This window comes from Muscardinus avellanarius, assembly GCF_963383645.1.
Source record: "Muscardinus avellanarius genome assembly, chromosome: 1".
Taxonomy (NCBI): domain Eukaryota; kingdom Metazoa; phylum Chordata; class Mammalia; order Rodentia; family Gliridae; genus Muscardinus; species Muscardinus avellanarius.
Genome location: NC_137786.1, coordinates 109,513,902 through 109,535,248, shown reverse-complemented (window position 1 = coordinate 109,535,248; position 21,347 = coordinate 109,513,902). Strand labels below are relative to the sequence as shown.

General features: G+C 41.8%; 1 protein-coding gene across 1 annotated transcript in view; it reads right to left on the bottom strand.

Moving 5' to 3' along the window:
- The window catches only part of FAF2 (Fas associated factor family member 2), a gene marked incomplete at both ends in the record, with an annotated part of 63,355 nt that overhangs the window by 25,867 nt on the left and 16,141 nt on the right, over positions 1-21,347 (bottom strand). The window contains one exon of the mRNA XM_080693869.1: positions 3,281-3,349. Within this exon, the coding sequence (XP_080549995.1) occupies positions 3,281-3,349 (69 nt within the window). The remainder of the gene's footprint in view (positions 1-3,280; positions 3,350-21,347) is intronic.

Below are 21,347 nucleotides of genomic sequence, written 5' to 3'. Positions count from 1 at the left end.
CTCAGCCTCCCAATTGCTAGGATTACAAGCGTGTGCCACCATGCCTGGCTACAAAAACAGATTTAAAGTGAAAAAAACTAACAAAGTGTGGTAGTGAATGCCTGTAATCCCAGTACTTGTGAGGCTAAGAGAGGAGGATCAAAGGTTCAAAGACAGTCTCAGCAATTTAGCAAAATTCAGCAACCTAGTGAGACTTGTTTCAAAACTAAAAATTAAAAAGAAGCCTGGCGTGGAGGCACACACTTGTAATCCCCGTGCTTGGGAGGCTGAGACAGGAGGATTGGACAAGTTCAAACCCAGCCTCAGCTACTTAGTGAGGCTCTCAGCAACTTAGTGAGACCCTGTTTCCAAATAAAATATAAAATAAGTCTGAGAGTATAGCCCAGAGCTAGAAAAGCTCCTGGGTTCCCCCCCCACACACAAAAAAAGATAGAGGTGTAGCTCAAAGATAGAATGTGCCTGAGTTCAATCCCCAGTAACCTTCTACAATGAAAGAATATATATAAATATAGCACAATCTCATATGTATGAGAAAAATAATTATATATGTCTATAGTCATATCAATAATACAGAGTCTGAAGCCAGGCGTAGCGGCACATGCTTGTAATCCCAGCATTCAGGAGGCTGAGACCGGAGAGGATAGCAGTTCGTGGACAGCCTCAGCTACTTAGTGAGACCCTCTTTCAAAATAAAGAATAAAAATAGGGGTGGGAGTGTAGCTCGGAGGTTGAATGCCCCGGGTTCCATCCCCAGACCTTTCCCAAACACAAATAATAATAATATAGTCTGAAATGTGGAGATACAGTAAGATATAACATGAGGTACCCATAAAGTGGTTTAAAAATGATCATTACTTTCTTTTTTGTTTTGTTTGGTTATGCTCTGGATGGAACTCAGGGGTGTTCAACTCTGAACTATAGCCCCAGCCCTTTTTACCTTTTTTATTTTATTTTATTTTTTTTTGTGTGTGTGGTACTGGAGATTGAACCCAGGGGCATTCTACCTCTGAGCTACACCCCTAGCCCTATTTTTTACTCTTTATTTTGAAACAGGGTTTCAGTAAGTTGTGGAAGGCCTCGCTAAGTAGCAGAGGATTGCCGAGAATCTGCGATCCTCCTATCTCAGCCTCCCAAGTACTGAGATAATAATTGTGCACCACCACACCTGGATTACAAGTGTGCACCACCACCACACCTGGCTCCTTTTTACTTTTTAATAGGGGCTTGCTAAGTTGTGGAAGCTGGCCTCAAACCTGTAGTCCTTCTGTCTCAGCCTCCCAGGAATACTGGGATTATAGGCATGTGCCACTACGCCCGCCGCAGCTATCTACTCCCGATATAGACTATTAATATATCAAGAATGGAAAAATAGCCTGGTGTGGTGGCACATGCTTGCAATTCCAGCATTTGGGAGGCTGAGACAGGAGGATCTGGGTTCGTGGCCAGCCTTGGCTACTAGTGAAACCCTGTTTCAAAAATAAAGAATAAAAAATAGGGCTGGGAGTGTATCCCTGGGTTTCATTCCCATTACTAAAAAAAAAAAAAAAAAAAAAAAAAGACTCTAAGCAATCTAGTAAAATTCTGTTACAAAATGAATAATGAAAAAGGCTGTGGCACAGCTCTAAGGTAGAACGCTTCTTGGTGCACACCTGCGCGTGCACACACACACACACACACACACACACAGCCCAACAAAACAAACTCTGTTCTCATGAAACTTATATTTTATTCATCTATATCAATGCAAGAACCAACATCAAGCTGTGCATGGTAGCACATGTCTGTATGCCTATACTTGGGAGGCTGAAACAGGAGGATTGCAGGTTCAAGGCCAACCTCAGCAATTTAGTGAGGCTTTCTGCAACTTAATGAGACCTTATTTCAAAATAAAAAGTAAGCCGGGCGTGGTGGCGCACACTTGTAATCCCCGCACTTGGGAGGCTGAGACAGGAAGATCGTAGGGGTTCGAAGCCAGCCTCAGCTACTTAGTGAGGCTTTCAGCAACTTTGTGAGACCCTGTTTCCAAATAAAATATAAAAAAAGGTCTGGGAGTATAGCCTGGAGGTAGAAAGCCTCTGGATTCCACCCCCAGTACCACAAAATAAATAAATAAATAAATAAATAAATAAATAAATAAATAAATAAAATCCGGGCATGGTGGCACACGCTTGTAATCCCAGCATTCATGAGGCTGAGACTGGAGGATCATGGTTCACGGCCAGCCTCAGCTACTTAGTGAGGTCCTCTGCAACTTAGTGAGACCCTGTTTCAAAATAAAGAATAAAAAATAGGGCAGTGGATGTAGCTCAGAGGTCAAATGGCTCTGGGTTCCATCCCCAGAGCACGCGCGTGCACACACACACACACACACACACACACACAATAGGGCTGGGGTATAGCTCATAGATAGGATACCCCTAGGTTCAATCCTCAGTAACATACACACGCACGCACGCACGTGCGAGTGCGCATGCGCCCCAACATCAAAATTATTAATATAATGTCAGAGGCATTATGGTAAGGACAAAATATTTGCTATTACTATCACTTATTTAGATATTGTTCTAAAGTTCTAGTTAACTTCACAGTCAAGTAAAATATAGATGAATATACTGAAGAAAAAAATCACTTAGCTGAAGATGACATGATTACCTAGAAAAATCCATAATAATAATCTATAAAATATAGACTAAGAAGGTTCCCATTAAGGTGTCTGGAATAGAAAATTAAAAATTTTCCCAAATAGACATGAAAAGAGAAACACAATAAGGATTTGGAGCTGGGCATAATAGCACATGCCTATAATCCCAGCTCTTAAGGAGGCTGAGATAGAAGAATTGCAGGTTTGAGGGCAGCCTCTGCAATTTAGTGAGAACCTAAGCAATGTAGTAAGACCCTTGGCAACTTAGCAAAGCCCTATTTCAAAGTAAAAGTGAGTCGGGCAAAGTGGTGCATGACTGGAATCCTAGTACTTGGGAGGCCGAGACAGGAAGATTGCAGGTTTGAGGATAGCCTCAGCAAATAGTGAGACGCTCATCAATCTAATAAGACCTTGTTTCAAAATAAAAATTAAAAAACAGGGCTGGGGGTGTAGCTTTGAGGTTTAATGTTCCCGAGTTCAACCTCTAGTACAGAAAGAAAGGGAGAGGAAAGAGAGGGAAAGGGAGAGGAGACAAAGAAAAAAAGGAGCTGAGGTTGTAGTTCAATTGGTACAATGCCCCTTAGTTCAATCCCTTGTACCTGAAACAAAAAAACAAGTATAGAATGAATCCTATTATACCTCTATGTTCCAGTTATGCTGTTCCAATGTATGGCGACACTGATCCATAGATTCTATGCCAGTCAGATCCTGAAAAAAAAAAAGATAAAAAAAAGAAGTTAATTAGGGAAATAATAAAAAATACTTATATGGATGTCTTTATCCCTAATGGAACCTTTTTATATTGTTATTATTATTATTATTGTTATTTTTTTTGGGGGGCGGGTCTGGGGATGAACCTCATTTGACCTCCGAGCTTTAGCCCCTGCCCTATTTTTTATTCTTTATTTTGGAACAGGGTCTCACTAAGTTGCGGAGGACCTCACTAAGTAGCTGAGGCTGTCCGCAAACTGTGATCCTCTTGTCTCAGCCTCCAAAATACTGGGATAACAAGTGTGTGCCTCCACACCCACCTAGGAATCTTTAATTTATAATGCTAGAAAAAGGCACTAAAAAGTATTTAATGAAGCCAGGCGTGGTGGTGCACACTTGTAATCCCCACGCTTGGGAGGTGGAGACAGGAGGATCGCGCAGGTTCAAAGCCAGCCGCTCTGGCTTAAGAGACCCTGTTTCCAAAAATAAAATAGGTCTGGGAGTGTAGCCTGGAGGTAGAAGGACTTCCAGGAACCCCAGTACCACCAAAATAAATAAATAAACAAATAAATAAATAAATAAATATTTAATGTGCACCTTGGAGGTGGAAGGCATTGTGGTAGTGCACATTTGTAATCCCAGTACTTTGGAGGCTAAGACTGGCCAGCCTTAGGTACTTAGTGAGGCCTTTGGCAACTTAGAAAACCCTGTTTCAAAATAATGAATAAAAAAGAAGCAGGGCATGGTAGTGCACGCTTGTAATCCCAGATCCAGGAGGCTGAGACCGGAGGATCACGGTTCACGGACAGCCTCAGCTACTTCATGAGGCCCTCTGCAACTTAGTGAGACCCTGTTTCAAAATAAAGAATAAAAGGGTGTAGCTCGGAGGTCAAATGCCCCTGGGTTCTATCCCCAGACCCGCAAAAATAAATAAATTATATAAATAAATAAATAAACAAACAAACAGAAACCCAGCGTGGCGGCGCATGCTTGTAATTGAAGCATTAGGGAGGCTGAGACAGGAGGATCGCAGTTCACGGACAGCTTCAGCTACTTAGTGAGACCCTTTGCAACTCAGTGAGACCCTGTTTCAAAACAAAGAATAAAAAATAGGGCTGGTGGTGTAGCCCCTGGGTTCCACCCCCAGTACTGGAAAAAAAAAAAAGAAGAAAAAAAAGGGCTGGAGATGCAGCTTGGAGGTAGAGTGCCCCTGGGTTCACTCCCCAGTTCTGCAAAAACAAAGTATTTAAGGCAGATGTTTAATGTATGGTAGAACTGTAACAATTTCTCTAGTCAGCTAACTATTCTAGACTAATAATTTTCAAATATGGAACTTCTTTTTAAAACTTCAAGATTTTAAGCCAAGCATAGTGGCTCACACTTATAATCTCAGCACTTGGGAGGCTCAAACAGGTTGATCACAGGTTTGAGGCCAGTCTTAGCAATTTAGTGAGGCTCTCAGGAATTTAGTGAGACCCTGTTTAAAAAATAAAATAAAATAGGGCTGGGGCTGTAGCTCAGAGGTAGAATATCAATGGGTTTAACCCTTAGTACCATATACACACACAAAAAAAGTACAAATTAGTCAAAATCTTCCTGGTTAGAGAAAGCATGCAGGAAACAGTGGGTGGTATGTATGTATGTATGTATGTATGTATGTATGTATGTATGTATGTATGTGTACTAGAAATTGAATCCAGGGGCATCCTACCTCCAGCCTATAGCCCCAATCTTTTTTTACTTTGCAACAGGTCTCACCAGGAGGATCAAAGGTTTGAAGCCAGCCTCGGCAACTTAGTGAGGCTTTCAGCAACTTAGTGAGATTGTTTCCAAATAAAAAACAAATTAGGTCTGGGGGATATATCCTGAAGGTAGGAGATCCCTGGGTTCCATCCTCAGTACCCCCTCAAAAAATACACACACACAAACACACACACACACACACACCAAAAATTTAAAATTTGAAAGAAAGAAAAAAGGTCTTACTAGGTTGTTGAGTCCTGCTACATTGCTGAGGCTGTCCTTGAACCTGTAATCTTCCTGTCTCAACCTCCCAAGTACTGGAATTACAGGCGTATGCCATCTCACCTGGCTATGTTTTTTTTTTTTAAATAAGTTCCTTAGTTAAACTTTTTTTAAAGGTTCCCCAACTGATTCTAATATACAACCAAGCTGGGAAATGGATATTAATGTAATTATAAGTAGGAACCAAGTTTTCTGTTTGTTTTTGTAGTATTAGGGATTGAAACCAAATACTGTACTCAGTTACATCCCCATCAATGAAACATAGCCTGCCTGCCTTTCTTTCTTTCTTTCTTTCTTTCTTTCTTTCTTTCTTTCTTTCTTTCTTCCTTCCTTCCTTCCTTCCTTCCTTCCTTTCTTTCTTTCTTTCTTTCTTTCTATCTATCCCAGGGGCATTTCTACCTCTGAGCTACACCTCCAGGCCTTTTTTTTTTTTTTTTTGGTGGTACTGGGGATGGAAACCAGGGACCTTCTACCAGGGGCCTTCTACCTCCAGGTTACACTCCCAGACCTATTTTATATTTTATTTGGAAACAGGGTCTCTTAAGCCAGTTGAGGCTGGCTTCGAACCTGCACGATCCTCCTGTCTCAGCCTCCCAAGTGCAGGGATTACAAGTGTGCGCCACCACGCCCGGCTCCAGGCTTATTTTATATTCTTTTATTTTATTTATTTATTGGTGGTACTGGGGTTCCTGGAAGCCCTTCTACCTCAGGGCTACACTCCCAGACCTATTTTATACTTTTTTATTTGGGAACAGGGTCTCTTAAGGCAGCATAGCTGGCTTCGAACTTGTGCGATCCTCCTGTCTCTACCTCCCAAACTCGGGGATTACAAGCGTGCGCCACCACGCCTGGCTATTCTTTTATTCTGAAACAGGGTCTCATTAAGTTGCGGAGGGCCTCACTAAGTAGCTGAGGCTAGCCACAAATGAGATTTTAAGTCTTATTAAAGTAATTTTTAAAAGCCGGTGTGAAGCCGGGCGTAGTGGTGCATGCTTGTAATCCCAGCATTCGGAGGCTGAGACCTGGAGGATCACAGTTCGCAGACAGCCTCAGCTACTTCATGAGGCCCTCTGCAACTCAGTGAGACCCGGTTTCAAAATAAAGAATAAAAAATAGGGCAGGGGGTGTAGCTTGGAGGTCAAATGCCCCTGGGTTCCATTCTCAGACCCGCAAAATAAGTAAGTAAATAAATAAATAAAAATATATAAAATAATAAAAAATAAAAGCCGGTGTGGTAGCGCATGCTTGTAATCCCAGTATTTGGGAGGCTGAGACAGGAGGATCATAGGTTTGCGGCCAGCCTCAGCTACTTAGTGAGGCCCTCCACAACTTAGACCCTGTTTTAAAATAAAGAATACAATAGGCCATGGTAGCGCACACTTGTAATCCCAGAATTTGGGAGGCTGAGACCAGAGGATTGAGGTTCATGGACAGCCTCAGCTACTTAGCGAGTCCCTTTGTAACTCAGTGAGATTCTGTTTTAAAAAAATAAAATAGACTAAAAAATAGGGCTGGGATGGGGGTGTAGCTCAGAGGTACAATAGGTACAATGCCTTTGGGTTCCATCCCCAGTACAGCAAAAAAAAAAAAAAAAAAAAAGAATAAAATAAGGCTGGGGAGGTACTCAGAAGTAGAATGCCTCAGAGTTCAATCCCCAGTATCACCAAATAACGATGACAAGAATGATGATGATAAGGATGATGTAGTAAAAGATTGTAACCTAAAGTATAAAAAAAATCTATAGCATAAATACATGATGAATAAAGGAGAAAGAAAAGACAAATATCCTGTACAGAAGAATTCCAAATAATTTAGGTAGATATTTTTTACCTTCAAACAGAAGCATAACTTCCCACTCTTTCCCAGTGTTGACTATACATGGTGACTTCCTTCCAAAAAAAAATATAGTATGACAAAAGGGATGGAAGAAAAATAACTTTATAGTGGAGAAATCTGACAAGCACTTCCTCAGTCAGGTGAGCAACATCAGCAGTAATAAATCCTGTTAAATAGTTTGTACCCTTAATACGATGTAATAAGAATGGTGCTTTACTGTGGTCTTCCTTCCAAAAACCTATAACCCCAGCCAAGTCATGAGAAAAGCAGATTTATCCCAATAGGGGACATTCTACAAAACACCAGACTAGTACTCCGGAAAACTGTCAAGGTTATCAAAACCAAAACCAAAAAAAGTAAGTCCAAGAAACCGTCACACCCAAAAAGCCTGAGACATGACTGTTAAATGAAATGTGATATCCTAGATAGGATCCTGGACTAAAAAAAAGACATTAGGTAAAAAAAATAAGGAGGTTATTTGGTTCTTTAACTGTGACAATTGTATCGTGCTAATGCTTTGGCTGGCATTTTTTTTTTTTTTTTTAACAGTACTGGGGAATGAACCCAGAGGCATTCTACCTCTGAGGTACACCCTCAGCCCTATTTTTTTTTTAATTCTTTATTTTGAAACAAGGTTTCACTAGGTTGCAGAGGGCCTGGCTAAATAGCAGAGGCCAGCTACCTTCAAACTAATCTGCACTCTTCCTGTCTCAGCCTCCCAAGTACTGGGATTACAAACATGCATCACCATGCCTAGCTCTGTATCATACTAATGTTTTAAGGCATTAATAGGGAACACGGAATCATATGGGAGCATGTGTGTGTCTGTGTGTTACTTACTGGGTGTTGAGTCCAGTTAAACCCAGGGGCTTTGTACCTTTCAGCAACACTTCCAGCCCTTTTTATTTTAATTTTAAAACAAGGTCTTGCTAAATTGCTTGACAGCCTCAGTAAACTGCTGAGGCTGGTCTCAAAGCTCTGATCCTCCTGTCTCAGACTCCAAGTACTAGTATTGTGGGTTTGTGTCACCACACTCGGCTTATATGGGAGTTTTCTATAATACCATCATAATTTTCTGTAAATCTAAATCTGTTCTAAAACAAAAATTTATTTAAAAACAGGGCTGGGAGCCGGGCGTGGTGGCGCACGCTTGTAATCCCCATGCTTGGGAGGCGGAGACAAGAGGATCGTGCAGGTTCGAAGCCAGCCTTGCTGGCTTAGGAGACCCTGTTTCCAAATAAAAATAATATGAAAATAGGTCTGGAAGTGTAGCCCGGAGGTAGAAGGGCTTCCAGGAACTCCAGTACTACCAAAAAATAGGGCTGGGGGCGTGGCTCTGTGGTAGAGCACTTGCCTAGCATACACATTCATCGCCAGCACTGCCAGAAGGGGATGGGGGAGAGAAAAGGAAAGAAAGAAAAGAACCTGACTCAGATAGAGAAGAAACCTGAGACAGTCTGGCAGGTTAGTGAATAAAGTCTGAGAAATAGGCAGATGAAAGATCGCTCATCTGGCCCGGCGTGGTGGCGCAGGCTTGTAATCCCCGCGCTTGGGAGGCGTAGACAGGAGGATCGCGCAGGTTCGAAACCAGCCGCGCTGGCTTAAGAGACCCTGTTTCCAAAAATAAAAAAGTATAAAATAGGTCTGGGAGTGTAGCCCGGTGATAGAAGGGCTTCCAGGAACCTCAGTACCACCAAAACAAAAACAAAAAGATCCATCTAAGGACAGTGTTTAACGAGTCTTACTGGTGGATAGGAAGCACTTAAGTAGACTTACCACTCCAAGCAGGGTTTGTGTGATACTAGAGATGGAACCCAGGGGCATTCTACCTAAGGTACACTCCCAGCCAGCCCTATTTCTATTTCTATTTCTTTATTTATTTGTACTGAGGATTGAGCTCAGGGGTGTTCTACCTCTGAGCTATACCTCCAGACCTATTTTTTATTCTTTATTTTGAAACATGGTCTCACTGAGTTGCAAAGGCCCTTACTAAGTAGTAGCTGAGGCTGCCCTTGAACCATCATCCTCCCATCTCAGCCTTCTAAATGCTGGGATTACAAGTGTGCGGCACAATGCTCAGCAATATATTTATTTTGAAACAGGGTCTCACTAAGTTGCTGAGTTTCTTGCTAAGTAGTTGAGTCTAAGTCTCAGACCTGTGATCCTCCTGTCTCAGCTTGTCAAGTACTGGGATTACAAGAAGGTACCATGACACTGGCTCCTCCAGCAGTTTAATCTGATTCTCTGAAGCCTCTGCACAGGTAATTTTTTTTCTGTAGGGGTGGGGAATTTCCAGGTGTCTTTTTTTTTTTTTTTTTTTTTGCGGGTCTGGGGATGGAGCCCAGGGGCATTAGACTTCCGAGCTACAACTCCTGCCCTATTTTTTATTCTTTATTTTGAAACCGGGTCTCAATGAGTTGCAGAGGGTCTAAGTAGCTAAGGCTGTGCGTGAACCGCGATCTTCCGGTCTCAGCCTCCTGAATGCTGGGATTACAAGCATGTGCCATCATGCCCAGCTTCCAGGTGTCTTTAATGTAGAGAATTACTAAATCCAAAGCCTAATTCTAAGCCCCATGGAACTGACATAGTCACATGTACACAATTTAAAGTCATTCTGGTTGCACATGAAAATATAATTGTGGAAGGCATTAAAGAATAAGATGCCGCCGGGCGTGGTGGCGCACGCTTGTAATCCCCGCGCTTGGGAGGTGGAGACAGGAGGATCGCGCAGGTTCGAAGCCAGCCGCGCTGGCGTAGGAGACCCTGTTTCAAAAATATAAAATAGGTCTGGGAGTGTAGCCCGGAGGTAGAAGGGCTTCCAGGAACCCCAGTACCACCAAAAAAAAAAAAAAAAAAAAAAAAAAAAGAATAGGATGCCAGCAGGAAATCTACTCAGAGGTCCAAGAAAAAGAGCATGGTGGCTTAGAAATTATAGCAATGAAGAGTGAGACTCTCAACCTAGTGAGACCCTGTTTCAAAAATAAAAATATAAGTTGCACATGGTAGCATATGTTTGCAATCTTGGCATTTGGGAGGCTGTTAAGGTGGGCTGCAGTTCATGGACAACCTCAGCTATTTAGTAAGGTCGTTTGCAACTCAGTGAGACCCTGCTTCAAAATAAAGAATAGCCCTTCGTGGTAGCATATGCTTGTAATCCCAGTACTTGGGAGGCTGAGACAGGAGGACTGTACAGTTTCGAAGCCAGCCTCAGCTACTTAGTGAGGCTCTCAGCAACTTAGTGAGACCAAATAAAATATAAAATAGGTCTGGGAGCGTAGCCCGGAGGTAGAAAGCCCTTGGGTTCTACCCCAGTACCACACATACAAAAAATATATATATAATAATAATAAAATAAATAGGGCTGGGGGTGTAGCTTGAAGGTAGAATGCCTCTGGGTTCCATCCCCAGTACTGCTAAATAAATAAAAATAAGGAGAGGTAGAATGCCCCTGGTTCAATCCCCAGCACCCCCTCACTATATATATCATGATGCATATATATATATTGCACACACACACACACACACGCATGAAAGCAGCAAAGAGAGAATCAGACATATTTGGGACATATTTTTAAAAGTAGAGTCAAGCCGGGCGTGGTGGTACACACTTGTAATCCCCACGCTTGGGAGGCTGAGACAGGAGGATCACACAGGTTCAAAGCCAGCCTCAGCTGGCTTAAGAGACCCGGTTTCCAAATAAAATATAAAATAGGTCTGGGAGTGTAGTCCAGAGGTAGAAGGCCCCTGGGTTCCATCCCCAGTTTCACCAAAAAAAAAAAAAAAAAAAAAAGTAGAGTCAAAAGGACTGGATGATAACTAAGTATGTGGGGGATAGAATAGAAAATTTACAAGGACTCTTAGGCTTAAGCAAATATAATGAGTACTTAAGGAAGAATAGAAAAACTGCTAAAATAATTTTATTTATCTTTACAAGAAACATTTATTTATGGTAAAATAAATGTTTAAAAAATTAGGGGAAGCCAGGCGTGGTGGCGCACGCTTGTAATCCCCATGCTTGGGAGGCTGAGATAGGAGGATCGCACGGGTTCGAAGCCACCCTCAGCTACTTATGAGGCTCGCAGCAACTTAGTGAGACCCTGTTTCCAAATAAAATATAAAAAAAGGTCTGGGAGTATCGCCCGGAGGTAGAAAGCCTCTGGGTTCCAACCCCAGTACCACACACACACACACACAAAAAAAAAAAAAAAAAAATAGGGGAGATAAGTGTAGCGGCATATGCCTGTAATCTCAGTACTTGGGAGGCTGAGACAGGAAAACTGTTGGTTCAAAGCCAGCCAACTTTGCAAGATCCTCGAGCAACTTAGCAAGACTGTTCTGTTTTGGTTTTTTTTTTTTTTTTTTTTTTTTTTTGTGTGTGTGTGTGTGTGTGTTACTGGGAACTGAACTCCGTCCGGGGCATTCTACCTCTGAGCTACACCCCCAGACCTATATTTTTTTCTTTTTTTTTTTTTTGGTGGTACTGGGGGTAGAACCCAGGGGCTTTCTACCTCTGGGCTATACTCCCAAACCTTTTTTTTTTTTTTGAAGATTTAAAGAAGTTTATTAAAAGAGAGAAATACAGCCCCATGCCAAAATGGCATGGGGGGGGGTGACTCGAAATGAATACACCCCTCCCAAAACTTTTTTATACTTTATTTGGAAACAGGGTCTAAGTTGCTGAGAGCCTCACTAAGTAGCTGAGGCTGGCTTCGAACCTGTGCGATCCTCCTGTCTCAGCCTCCCAAGCGCAGGGATTACAAGCGTGCGCCACCACACCCGGCCTATATGTTATTCTTTATTGTGAAACAGGGTCTCACTAAGTTGCAGATGCCTAAGTAGCTGAGGCTGGCCTCAAATCTATGTTCCTTCTGTCTCAGCCTCCCCAGTACTGGGACCACAATCATATGCTACCATACCCTGCAAAAATTATAGTTTTAAAACCTAGACACTTCATAATTTTATCTTCATCCTTCAGGGCCTGCTTCTTTCTTAGGCAACAAAGACAAAAACAAAACAAACAAACAAAAAAACCCTTCAGCAATCCTGCACCCTTAATCACAATGGTCCCTCACCCCACCTGAGATGCTTAGTGAACAGGGGATCCCTAAGGAAGGTCAAGCTAAAGGTGCCACCCAGCCACCACCCACCAATGCAGGAACCTAAGGAAATTGAGACCTCTATCCCTGCTGTGCACACCTACCCACTCCCTCAGGTCTCCCATGAGTAAGAATTATGAGACAACAGCTCCTCTAGAGATGGCCTGTGCTCTTCTTTGAACGCGTATCTCTCACTTTTCCTAAACTAATCTCTGTCTGTCTTTGTCTCTGACTGGTGTGTGCCATGGAAGCCAAGGACCCTACTGATCCTGAGTTAAGATGAGGAACTGACCCCTTTCACCCTGACAAACCCAGAGCTTTATAAATGCTAAGCATCCACTCTACTACTGAACTATACCCCAGCCTTGTTAAAAAAAAAAAAAATCTAGATGGAGAAAAGAACCAACTGACTGACCCTTCTATTCCCTAAATCCACTGTAATTCCTTGATATACAGTAAGAAATGACTGAGTGACTAAATAAGGAATCCTACCTCACCCTAACAACTTTTGTTTCTCTCTTGTTTGTCAAACATTGTTCTTTTCATTATTACTACTCTGTGCCAGGAGCTGTTAGCTATCTTTACATTTTCCTCAACAACCTTCTGAGAAACATCCTGCCATCATATCCATTAACAAGAATCACATGGAAGCACCCCACCACACCATTGTGGGTACCCAGCCAGTACTCAATAAAAGATGGCTAAATCTAAACTGTCTCCTAACTGGCTTGTATTCAGCTTCACTGCCATCTGACCTAATGAGACAGCACTGGACAAAATAGCGGCAATGGGAAATAAAGATTACCTTTGGAGCCTTCTTTTTCCCCAGTGACAAGTGTTAAATGTCACCAATGGCTACCACACATCCACCCTGTACTGGGCAGGTACAGCTGGGTGTCTTTTTGAGAAACAAACATTCTTTGCTCCATGAACTTTGCCCTCTTTCTTTCTCCCCTCAGAGATAACTCCCCTTCCTTGAACTGGCCTGCCAAGAATTTAGGAGAATACTGCATTTTGATACAGTAATTTACACAGAAGGAGAGAAGGTCAATATTTACCTTTGAAACAAAAAATATTGAGACAGGTGTAGTGGTGCAGGCCTCTCAGTACTTGGGAGGCTGAGACAGGATTACAAATTCAAGGCCAACCTCAGCAATTTAGCAAGGCTCTCAGCAACTTTGAGACCCTGTTTCCAAATAAAAATTACAAAAATAGGGCTGGGGATATAGCTTGGAGGTAGAATGCCCCTGGGTTCAATCTCCAGCACTAAAGGGGGAAAAATATATTGTGAAACCCAACCAGTTTCCAGTAAAATGCACAGGGGAAACTGAGGTAGTATGTAAACTATTCTAATAGCCCTAGCCTATCTCAAATAGCCTTGGTCTAATTTCTTCCTCTCAGGTCAGAAGGTAAGAGGACAAAGCACATGTGTAATCCCAGTACTTGAGAGGCTGAGACAGGAGGATCACAGGTTTGAGGACAGGCTGGGCAAGTTGTGAGGCTCTCATCAATCTAGCTAGACCCTGTTCAAAATAAAAAGGGGCTAGGGGTGTAGCTCAGAGGCAGAATGCTCCTGGGCTCAATCTTACATCAATATCTCCCCCCCCCCACACACACACACACCTGGCAACCAACTTTTGCAATACTATAATTCCTGAGCTATCTCTTGCCAAATATGATTCAAGGATGGTATCACAAACATTAGGCAGTGTGTAGCATTTTAACCAGATGTCTTAATCAACTATTTGTGTAGGGATTGGGTAACTAGGGTATGTATAATCACCTCCCTTTCCTAAGAAATGTTTCTCTTTCCATATCTCAACTGTTGATACTAACAAACACTGTAGGAGGTGGGTGTGAAATCTCAGTGGAGATCTAGGTTTTCTAAATTACAATTGGTTTGTTAGCTCTAGCTTGTTGAGGATACACATTTTAAATTTTGCTTTTATTATTCCCAGAGAGAAACTTGGCAAAAACTAGGGGGTTTTTGTTTTCTCTTTTTTACCACACAGATGGCTTTGCTTTGCTTTATGCAACTGGCAGTATGCCTTCCCTGGTAGTGGCAAGAGAAAAGGAATGTAAAATCCTTGAAGAAAGTAATTGTGACTGGGCTCTGATTTTTAAGGAAAATCCGTATACACAGAACTTTTGCATTCACAATTACTGATCTCTCATATAAAATACCTGTACTACCCACTTACTAAACATCTATGTAATAAGCACTGCGAATACCAAAACTCTCATTTTTAGGACTGAAAAGCCAAGTATTCAAAGGTTATATATCTTGTCTAAGACTACCCAGATAAACTGGGCATGGTGACACAAGCTTGTAATCCCAGTACCTAGGAGGCTGAGGCAGGAGGATCACAGGTTCACAGCCAGCTTCAGCTATTTAAGTAAGGCCCTCTGCAATTTAGTGAGACCCTATTTTATAATAAAGAACAAAAAATAGGGCTGGGGTTGTAGCTGGGAGGATTCAATCTCCAGTACCACAAAGAAAGTACAAAAGAGAGAAAAAAGAAAGGAAGGAAGGAAGGAAGGAAGGAAGGACAGACCAGCTAATAAATGGTAAAGTTGAGGGTGAAACCAAGAATAGCTACTCTCAAAATCCAGGTTCTCTCTTATGCCATGATGCGTCCCAATAATAAATAAATTTATGTTTGAAAACAAGAAGATTTCAGTAAGTTCTCAATTTAGAAAATTTCAATTTCTTTATTGCCCCAAGTAGTAGCTAAATATTAGCCTGGGGTTAAATCCCCATTAAACAACAACACTACTGACATCTGCTGTTTTCCCTTAGAATCAGCTTGCATCTAGGTGTGGTGGTGCACGCTTGGCAAGTAGTGAGACTCTCATCAACCTAGTGATACGTTAAAAAAAAAAAAATCAGCTTACAAATACAGGTTTAGTTCATCAATAGATGTCAAACCAAATGCCCTGTGTGAATACGTATAACACTGCAGATTCTGTGTGTGTGTGTAGTAATGGGGATGGAACCCAAGGGCTTTCTACCTCCAAGCTATAACCCCAGCCCTAATGTTTATTCTTTGTTTTGAAACAGGGTCTGAGTTGCAAAGGGCTTCACTAAGCAGCTGAGGCTGCCTGTGAACTGCGATCCTCCTGTCTCAGCCTCCCAAATGCTGGGATTACAAGTGTGCACCACCACACCTGGCTTCTACATAGTAGATTCTGAAATATTTGATAACTCTTTGGACCCAAATTACAATATACATGTGGACTTATTTTATGGGAAAATATATGAATCTATGTTAAAATAATATATGAGGAGCCAGGCAAGGTGGTGTAACACTATAATCCCAGTACTTGGGAGGCTGAGACAGGATGATCACAGGTTCCAGGCCAGCCTCAGAAACTTAGCAAGACCCTGTGTCAAAATATGGCTTGGAGCCAAAATGTCCCTGGGTTTAATCCCCAGTGCCTAAACAAACAAACAAACAAACCAACCAACAAACAAACAACAGCTTGAGGTGTGGCTCAGCGGGAACATGACTAATTAGCATGCCAGCAATTCCCCCCCTTGATACTAAGGTATTGAACCTAGGGACATTTTGTCTCATAGCTCTGAGGCAGAATCACAGCCCTATTTTATTTTTTATTTTGAAATAAGTCTCACTAAATTGCTGAGGCCAACCTGTGATTCTGCTGTCTCACCCTCCAAAGTACTGATTACAGGCATGTGCCACCATACCAACCATAATATTCTTTATCCAAACAATTAAGAGTAAGTGAAATCATTGGTTAAGATTTGTTGGAAAACTAGAAGAACACCAGGATCTTCAAAAATCCTTCCTTCTAGCTGGGTACAGTGGCACATGCTTGTAATTCCAGTACTTGGGAGGCTGAGACAGGAGGATCGGGCAGGTTCGAAGCCAGCCTCAGCAACTTAGTGAGACCCTGTTTACAAATAAAAATATAAAATAGGTCTGAGAGTGTAGCCCAGAGGTAGAAAGTCCCTGGGTTCCATCCCCAGTACAACCAAAAAAAATTCTTCCTTCTAATTTTTTTTTTTTTTTTTGGTGGTACTGGGGGTGGAACCCAGAGGCCTTCTACCTCTGGGCTATACTCCCAGACCTATTTTATATTTTTATTTGTAAACAGGGTCTCACTAAGTTGCTGAGAGCCTCACTAAGTAGCTGAGGCTGCCTTCAAACCTATGCGATCCTCCTGTCTCAGCCTCCCATGCGCAGGCGCCACCACGCCCGGCTTCCTTCTAATTCTGCCACCAACTAGATTTGGTAACCATAGATATTTTTCTCCCATCCACGTACTAACCAGTCTTGACCCCACTTAGCTTCCAAGAACTGGTGCGTTCCAGGGTGGTATAGCCGTAGACACTCAATAGTGGGGTTTTTTTTGGTGTGTGAGGATGTGTGCTACTGGGGATTGGTCCCAGAGGAGTTCTACCTCTGAGTTATATCCATAGCCCCTTTTATTTTTTGGTTTATGAAAAAAAGTCTTACTCATTTGCTGAGAGCCTTAGTTGCTGAGGCTGTTCTGGAGCCCACTATCCTCCAGTCTCAGCCTCCAAAGTACTGGGATTACAGGCATGCGCCACCATGCCCAGCTTCATAGTTATCTTTCTTAGGTTTAATTTTCTCATTGGTGAAATATAAAGTGCTCAATTCTTTGGATTGTGAAGATTAATAATAATAATAATAACTATTATTATTATTATTGTATTGGGAATGGAACCCAGGGGCTTTCTACCTCTGGGCTACACTCCCAGACCTATTTTATATTTTATTTGGAAACAGGGTCTCAGCTGTTGAGAGCCTCACTAAGTAGCTAAGGCTGGCTTCGAACCTGTGCAATCCTCCTATCTCAGCCTCTCAACCTCTGGGATTACAAGCATACGCCACCACGCCCAGGTGGATTGTGAAGTTTAAACAGTCTCAATACAGGTTAGCTATTATTATGAGAAACATTGGCCAATTACTACTCTATAAATTGACCGTTCCAGAATCTTTCTCTGGAATGTAGCTCCTTTACTGTGGCCTTTTAATCTGCACTCCTACTTCTCCCAATCAATCTTTTATATTCTCCCTAAAAAAAAAAAAAAAAAAAAAAAAAGGCAGGGAATGTTGGTGCATGACTGTAATGCCAGTACTTGGGAGGCTGAAACAGGAGGATCTCAAATTCAAGGACAGCCTCAACAACAGCAAAACTCTCAACAGCCTAGCAATACCTTGTTCCAAATTAAAAAAAGAGCTGGGGGTGTTGCTGGATACATCCTGAGTATCCAAAGAAAAAAATAGAAGAATGAGAAATTTGCAGCTAGGTGTGGTGGTACACATCTGTAAATTCCAGTACTTTGGGAGGCTAAGACAAAAGGATTTCAGGTTTAAGACTAGCCTAAGAGTGTTGGTGAGACTGTGTGTGTGTGTGTGTGTGTGTGTGTGTGTCTACCTCTGAGTCACACTCTGGCCCTAATTTTAGTCTGAAACAGGGTCTAACTAGGTTGCCCAGGCTGTCCTCAAACCCACAATTCTCCTGTTTTAGCCTCCCAACTATTGGGATTACAAGCATTTGCCACCATGCCTGGCTTAGCAAGACCCTGAAAACAAAAGGGTCCCTAGTACCAAATAACAGAAAGAAGAAATTTGCAAAGTATTGTGAATTTTAGGTTTCAAAGTACTACAATTAGAACTTGGGAGAAATCAGGTGATTTATCTTTTGTTGAATTTCAATTCAACAAAAGATTGTACCTCCGGGCTACACTCCCAGACCTATTTTTTTTTTTTTTTTTTTTTTTTTTGGAAACAGGGTCTACTAAGTTGCTGAGAGCCTAAGTAGCTGAGGCTGGCTTCGAACTGGTGTGATCCTCCTGTCTCAGCCTTCCAAGTGTGGGGATTACAAGTGTGCACCACCACGCCCAGCTGAGCCTTACCTTTTTCTAAATGTGACTTTACTGCTCAGAATCAAGTAGAACAAACTGTTTAGAGAGGCATGGAAATATTTTTGTTTTCCTCTTTATGAAAAACACTGTAGGGCCGCAAACTTTACTATTCTACCAAAAGTAATCTGAGAGTCTGGCCGTCCATGTTCCTTCTCCACTTTCCAACCCCTCTTGACTGACAAAATCTGCCACCATATATATTTTGAAATAACTTGGATTCTCATCCCCCAAATCTGACATGCCGAGGATATATATATATTTTTTTTGAACCTGGTTTCAAAATAAAGAATAAAATATAGGGCAGGGGGTGTAGCTCGGAGGTCGAATGCCCCTGGGTTCCATACCCAGACTCGCAAAAAACAAACAACAACAAAAATCCAAAAGGTAAATTGAAAAAATAGCAAAAAAGGGGAAACTTTTTAAAAATAATCATATTGATTGTAGTAATGTGGACATTTCTATTTTGAAAATTATGGGTTAATTATGTAATAATGAAAGTGCATAATTGTTAAGTCTTATTAAGAACCAATTTTTTGGCATAAAAAAGGTAGAAAATGTAGTTGCATTTGCATTGGTAGTTTTGAATTTGAAATGGAAATGCACTGTTATATCAAGAAAATAAACATATTTATGTATCTATGTACTGACAACTAAATAGTTCATAATTATGTATTTCCTGACAACTAAATAGTTCTAAATCAACACAGTACCAACAAGCACTAACAGCTTCCAGACAGTGTGTGTGTGTGTGTGTGTGTGTGTGTGTGTGTGTTGCTGGGGATGAAATCCAGGGGCTTTCTACCTCCAGGCTACACTACCAGACCTCTTTTATATTTAATTTGGAAACAGTGTCAGTAAGTTGCTGACAGCCTCACTAAGTAACTGAGGCTGGCTTCAAACCTGCATTGATCCTCTTTTCTCAGTCTCCCAAGTGCTGGGATTACAAGTGTGGCCACCATGCCCGGCCTAGTGATTTCTAAATGTCATTTCTCAAGTTACTTGGCAAAATGGTTGATTCTGAATCTAAGAAACACCTTGTTGCATGAGAAAGGTAAAAAGCTATCAAAGATGACTGGGCCATTACAACAAGACAAAAGCTCTTAAAAGTAACAATAGAGAAGTTTTACAAATTCCAAAGATCTTTTTTTCTGTGTTCCTATGCTCCACAAATTGTGTAAAACCCGGATTTCTTTTTATTTGTGTGTGTGTGTGTGGGGCGTGTGCTAGGGATTGAACCCGGAAGCATTCTAACTTCCCACCCCTATTTTATGTTTTATTTTTGAAATAACAGTTTTGCTAGGTTGCTGACAGCCACATTAATTTGCCAAGGCTGGTTTCGAACTTCCGATCCTCCTGTCTCTGCCTATTAAGTACTAGAATTACATAAAATAGCTATAATACTCAAACTTTAAACTGTTTCAGTAGTCACTTTTGGAGGATGCTAGCGAACCAACTCATTAAATACTAGTAAATATCAACTATCTTGCCATTACAGTACATGCTATAATTCAGTATAACTGAACAAATAAGAGAACATTTCTCTTTATAGAGAAATCTCAATAAAAAAAATACAGGAAGAAGTGAAGTGTCGCCATTTTGCAATGTCTATTAAAATCAAGATCTAAGTGATAGCCATCAACATTGACATGACATTAGGCATTGTTAACACTGGAGAGAAAAAAAGATAGTATGTACACCCCCTATAAAAGGTAAAAAAAAAAAAAAAAGGTCAGCATGGTGGTGCACACTTGTAATCTTAGTACTTAGGAGGCTAAGACAGGAGATTCAGAGGTTCAAGGCCAGCCTCAGCTACTTACTGAGGCCCTCCACAACTTAGTGAGACCCTGTTTAAAAAAAAAAAAAAAAAAGAAAAGAAAAGAAAAAGAAAAATAGGGCTGAGTGCATAGCTCAGGGGAGCAATCTCCAATACTGAAGAAAAATAAAACAGCATATAGGAAATATTTCACTCCCCTTGCCTCACCAAACAAAAACCTTGAATGAGATCAAATGTCTTGACCTAGCAACTTATGAGAAATACAAAAGGAAAAAGGAACGCAGTAGCCATCATCTTTGGGATGCACCAAATGCAGGCTGTAATAGAATCCATTTCTTCATCAAATGCAAGGTTAGAAAAAGAAGAACCTGGACATTGCGGCATATACCTACCTCCAATTCTAGCTCCTCCAGAGGCTGAGAGCACGGGGATGGCAAGTGGAATGCAGCCTGAGCAATTTAGTGTGACCCTTAAAAAAAACAGGACTGCGGATGTAGTTCAGAGGCAGAGAGCTCCTGGGTTGGCTCTTGGGGGTGGGGGGGTGAGAATAAAGGGAGATAAAGCTATAGATAAGAAAGACTTAAAGACTGGGAGTTATAGCTCTTGCCTAGCTTGAGAGGGCTTTGATTTCCAGCACTGGAGGGAGGGAGGGAGGGAGGGAGAGGGGGGGAAGAGGGGGAGAGGGGAAGAGGGGGAGAGGGAGGGAGAGGGAGGAAGAGGGAGATGATAAGAGACACACCAAGCCAGGAGGCTGACAGAAGATCACAGGTTCCAAGCCAGCTTCAGCAACTTAGCAAGACCCTGTTTCCAAATAAAAAATAAAATTGGCCTGGGATGTAGCTCAGAGGTAGAATGCCCCTGGGTTAAATCCCAGCAACACACACACACACACACACACACACACACAAAGACACACACCATCCAACTTCCGTTTATAGATTTTATTGGAATCTCAAGTCTGTACTAACTAATTTGAATAGATAGCTTAAAGTTATACCAAGAATAGGCTTTATCACTTAGCACTACCCACAATGTTATAATGAGCACAGTGGCTCACTCCAGCAATCCCAGTACTTGGGAGGCTAAGACAGAAAGATCAAAGGTTTGTGGCTAGTCTCTGCACCTTAAGGAAGACCCTGAGCAATTTAGCAAAACCTTGTTTCAAAATCAAAAGAAACAGACAGGCCGTGGTGGGGCCGTGGTGGTGGTGCATGCTTGTAATCCCTGCGCTTGGGAGGCAGAGACAGGAGGATCACGCAAGTTTGAAGCCAGCCATGCTGGCTTAGGAGACCCTGTTTCCAAATAAAAATATAAAAAATAGGTGTCTGGGAGTGTAGCCCGGAGGTA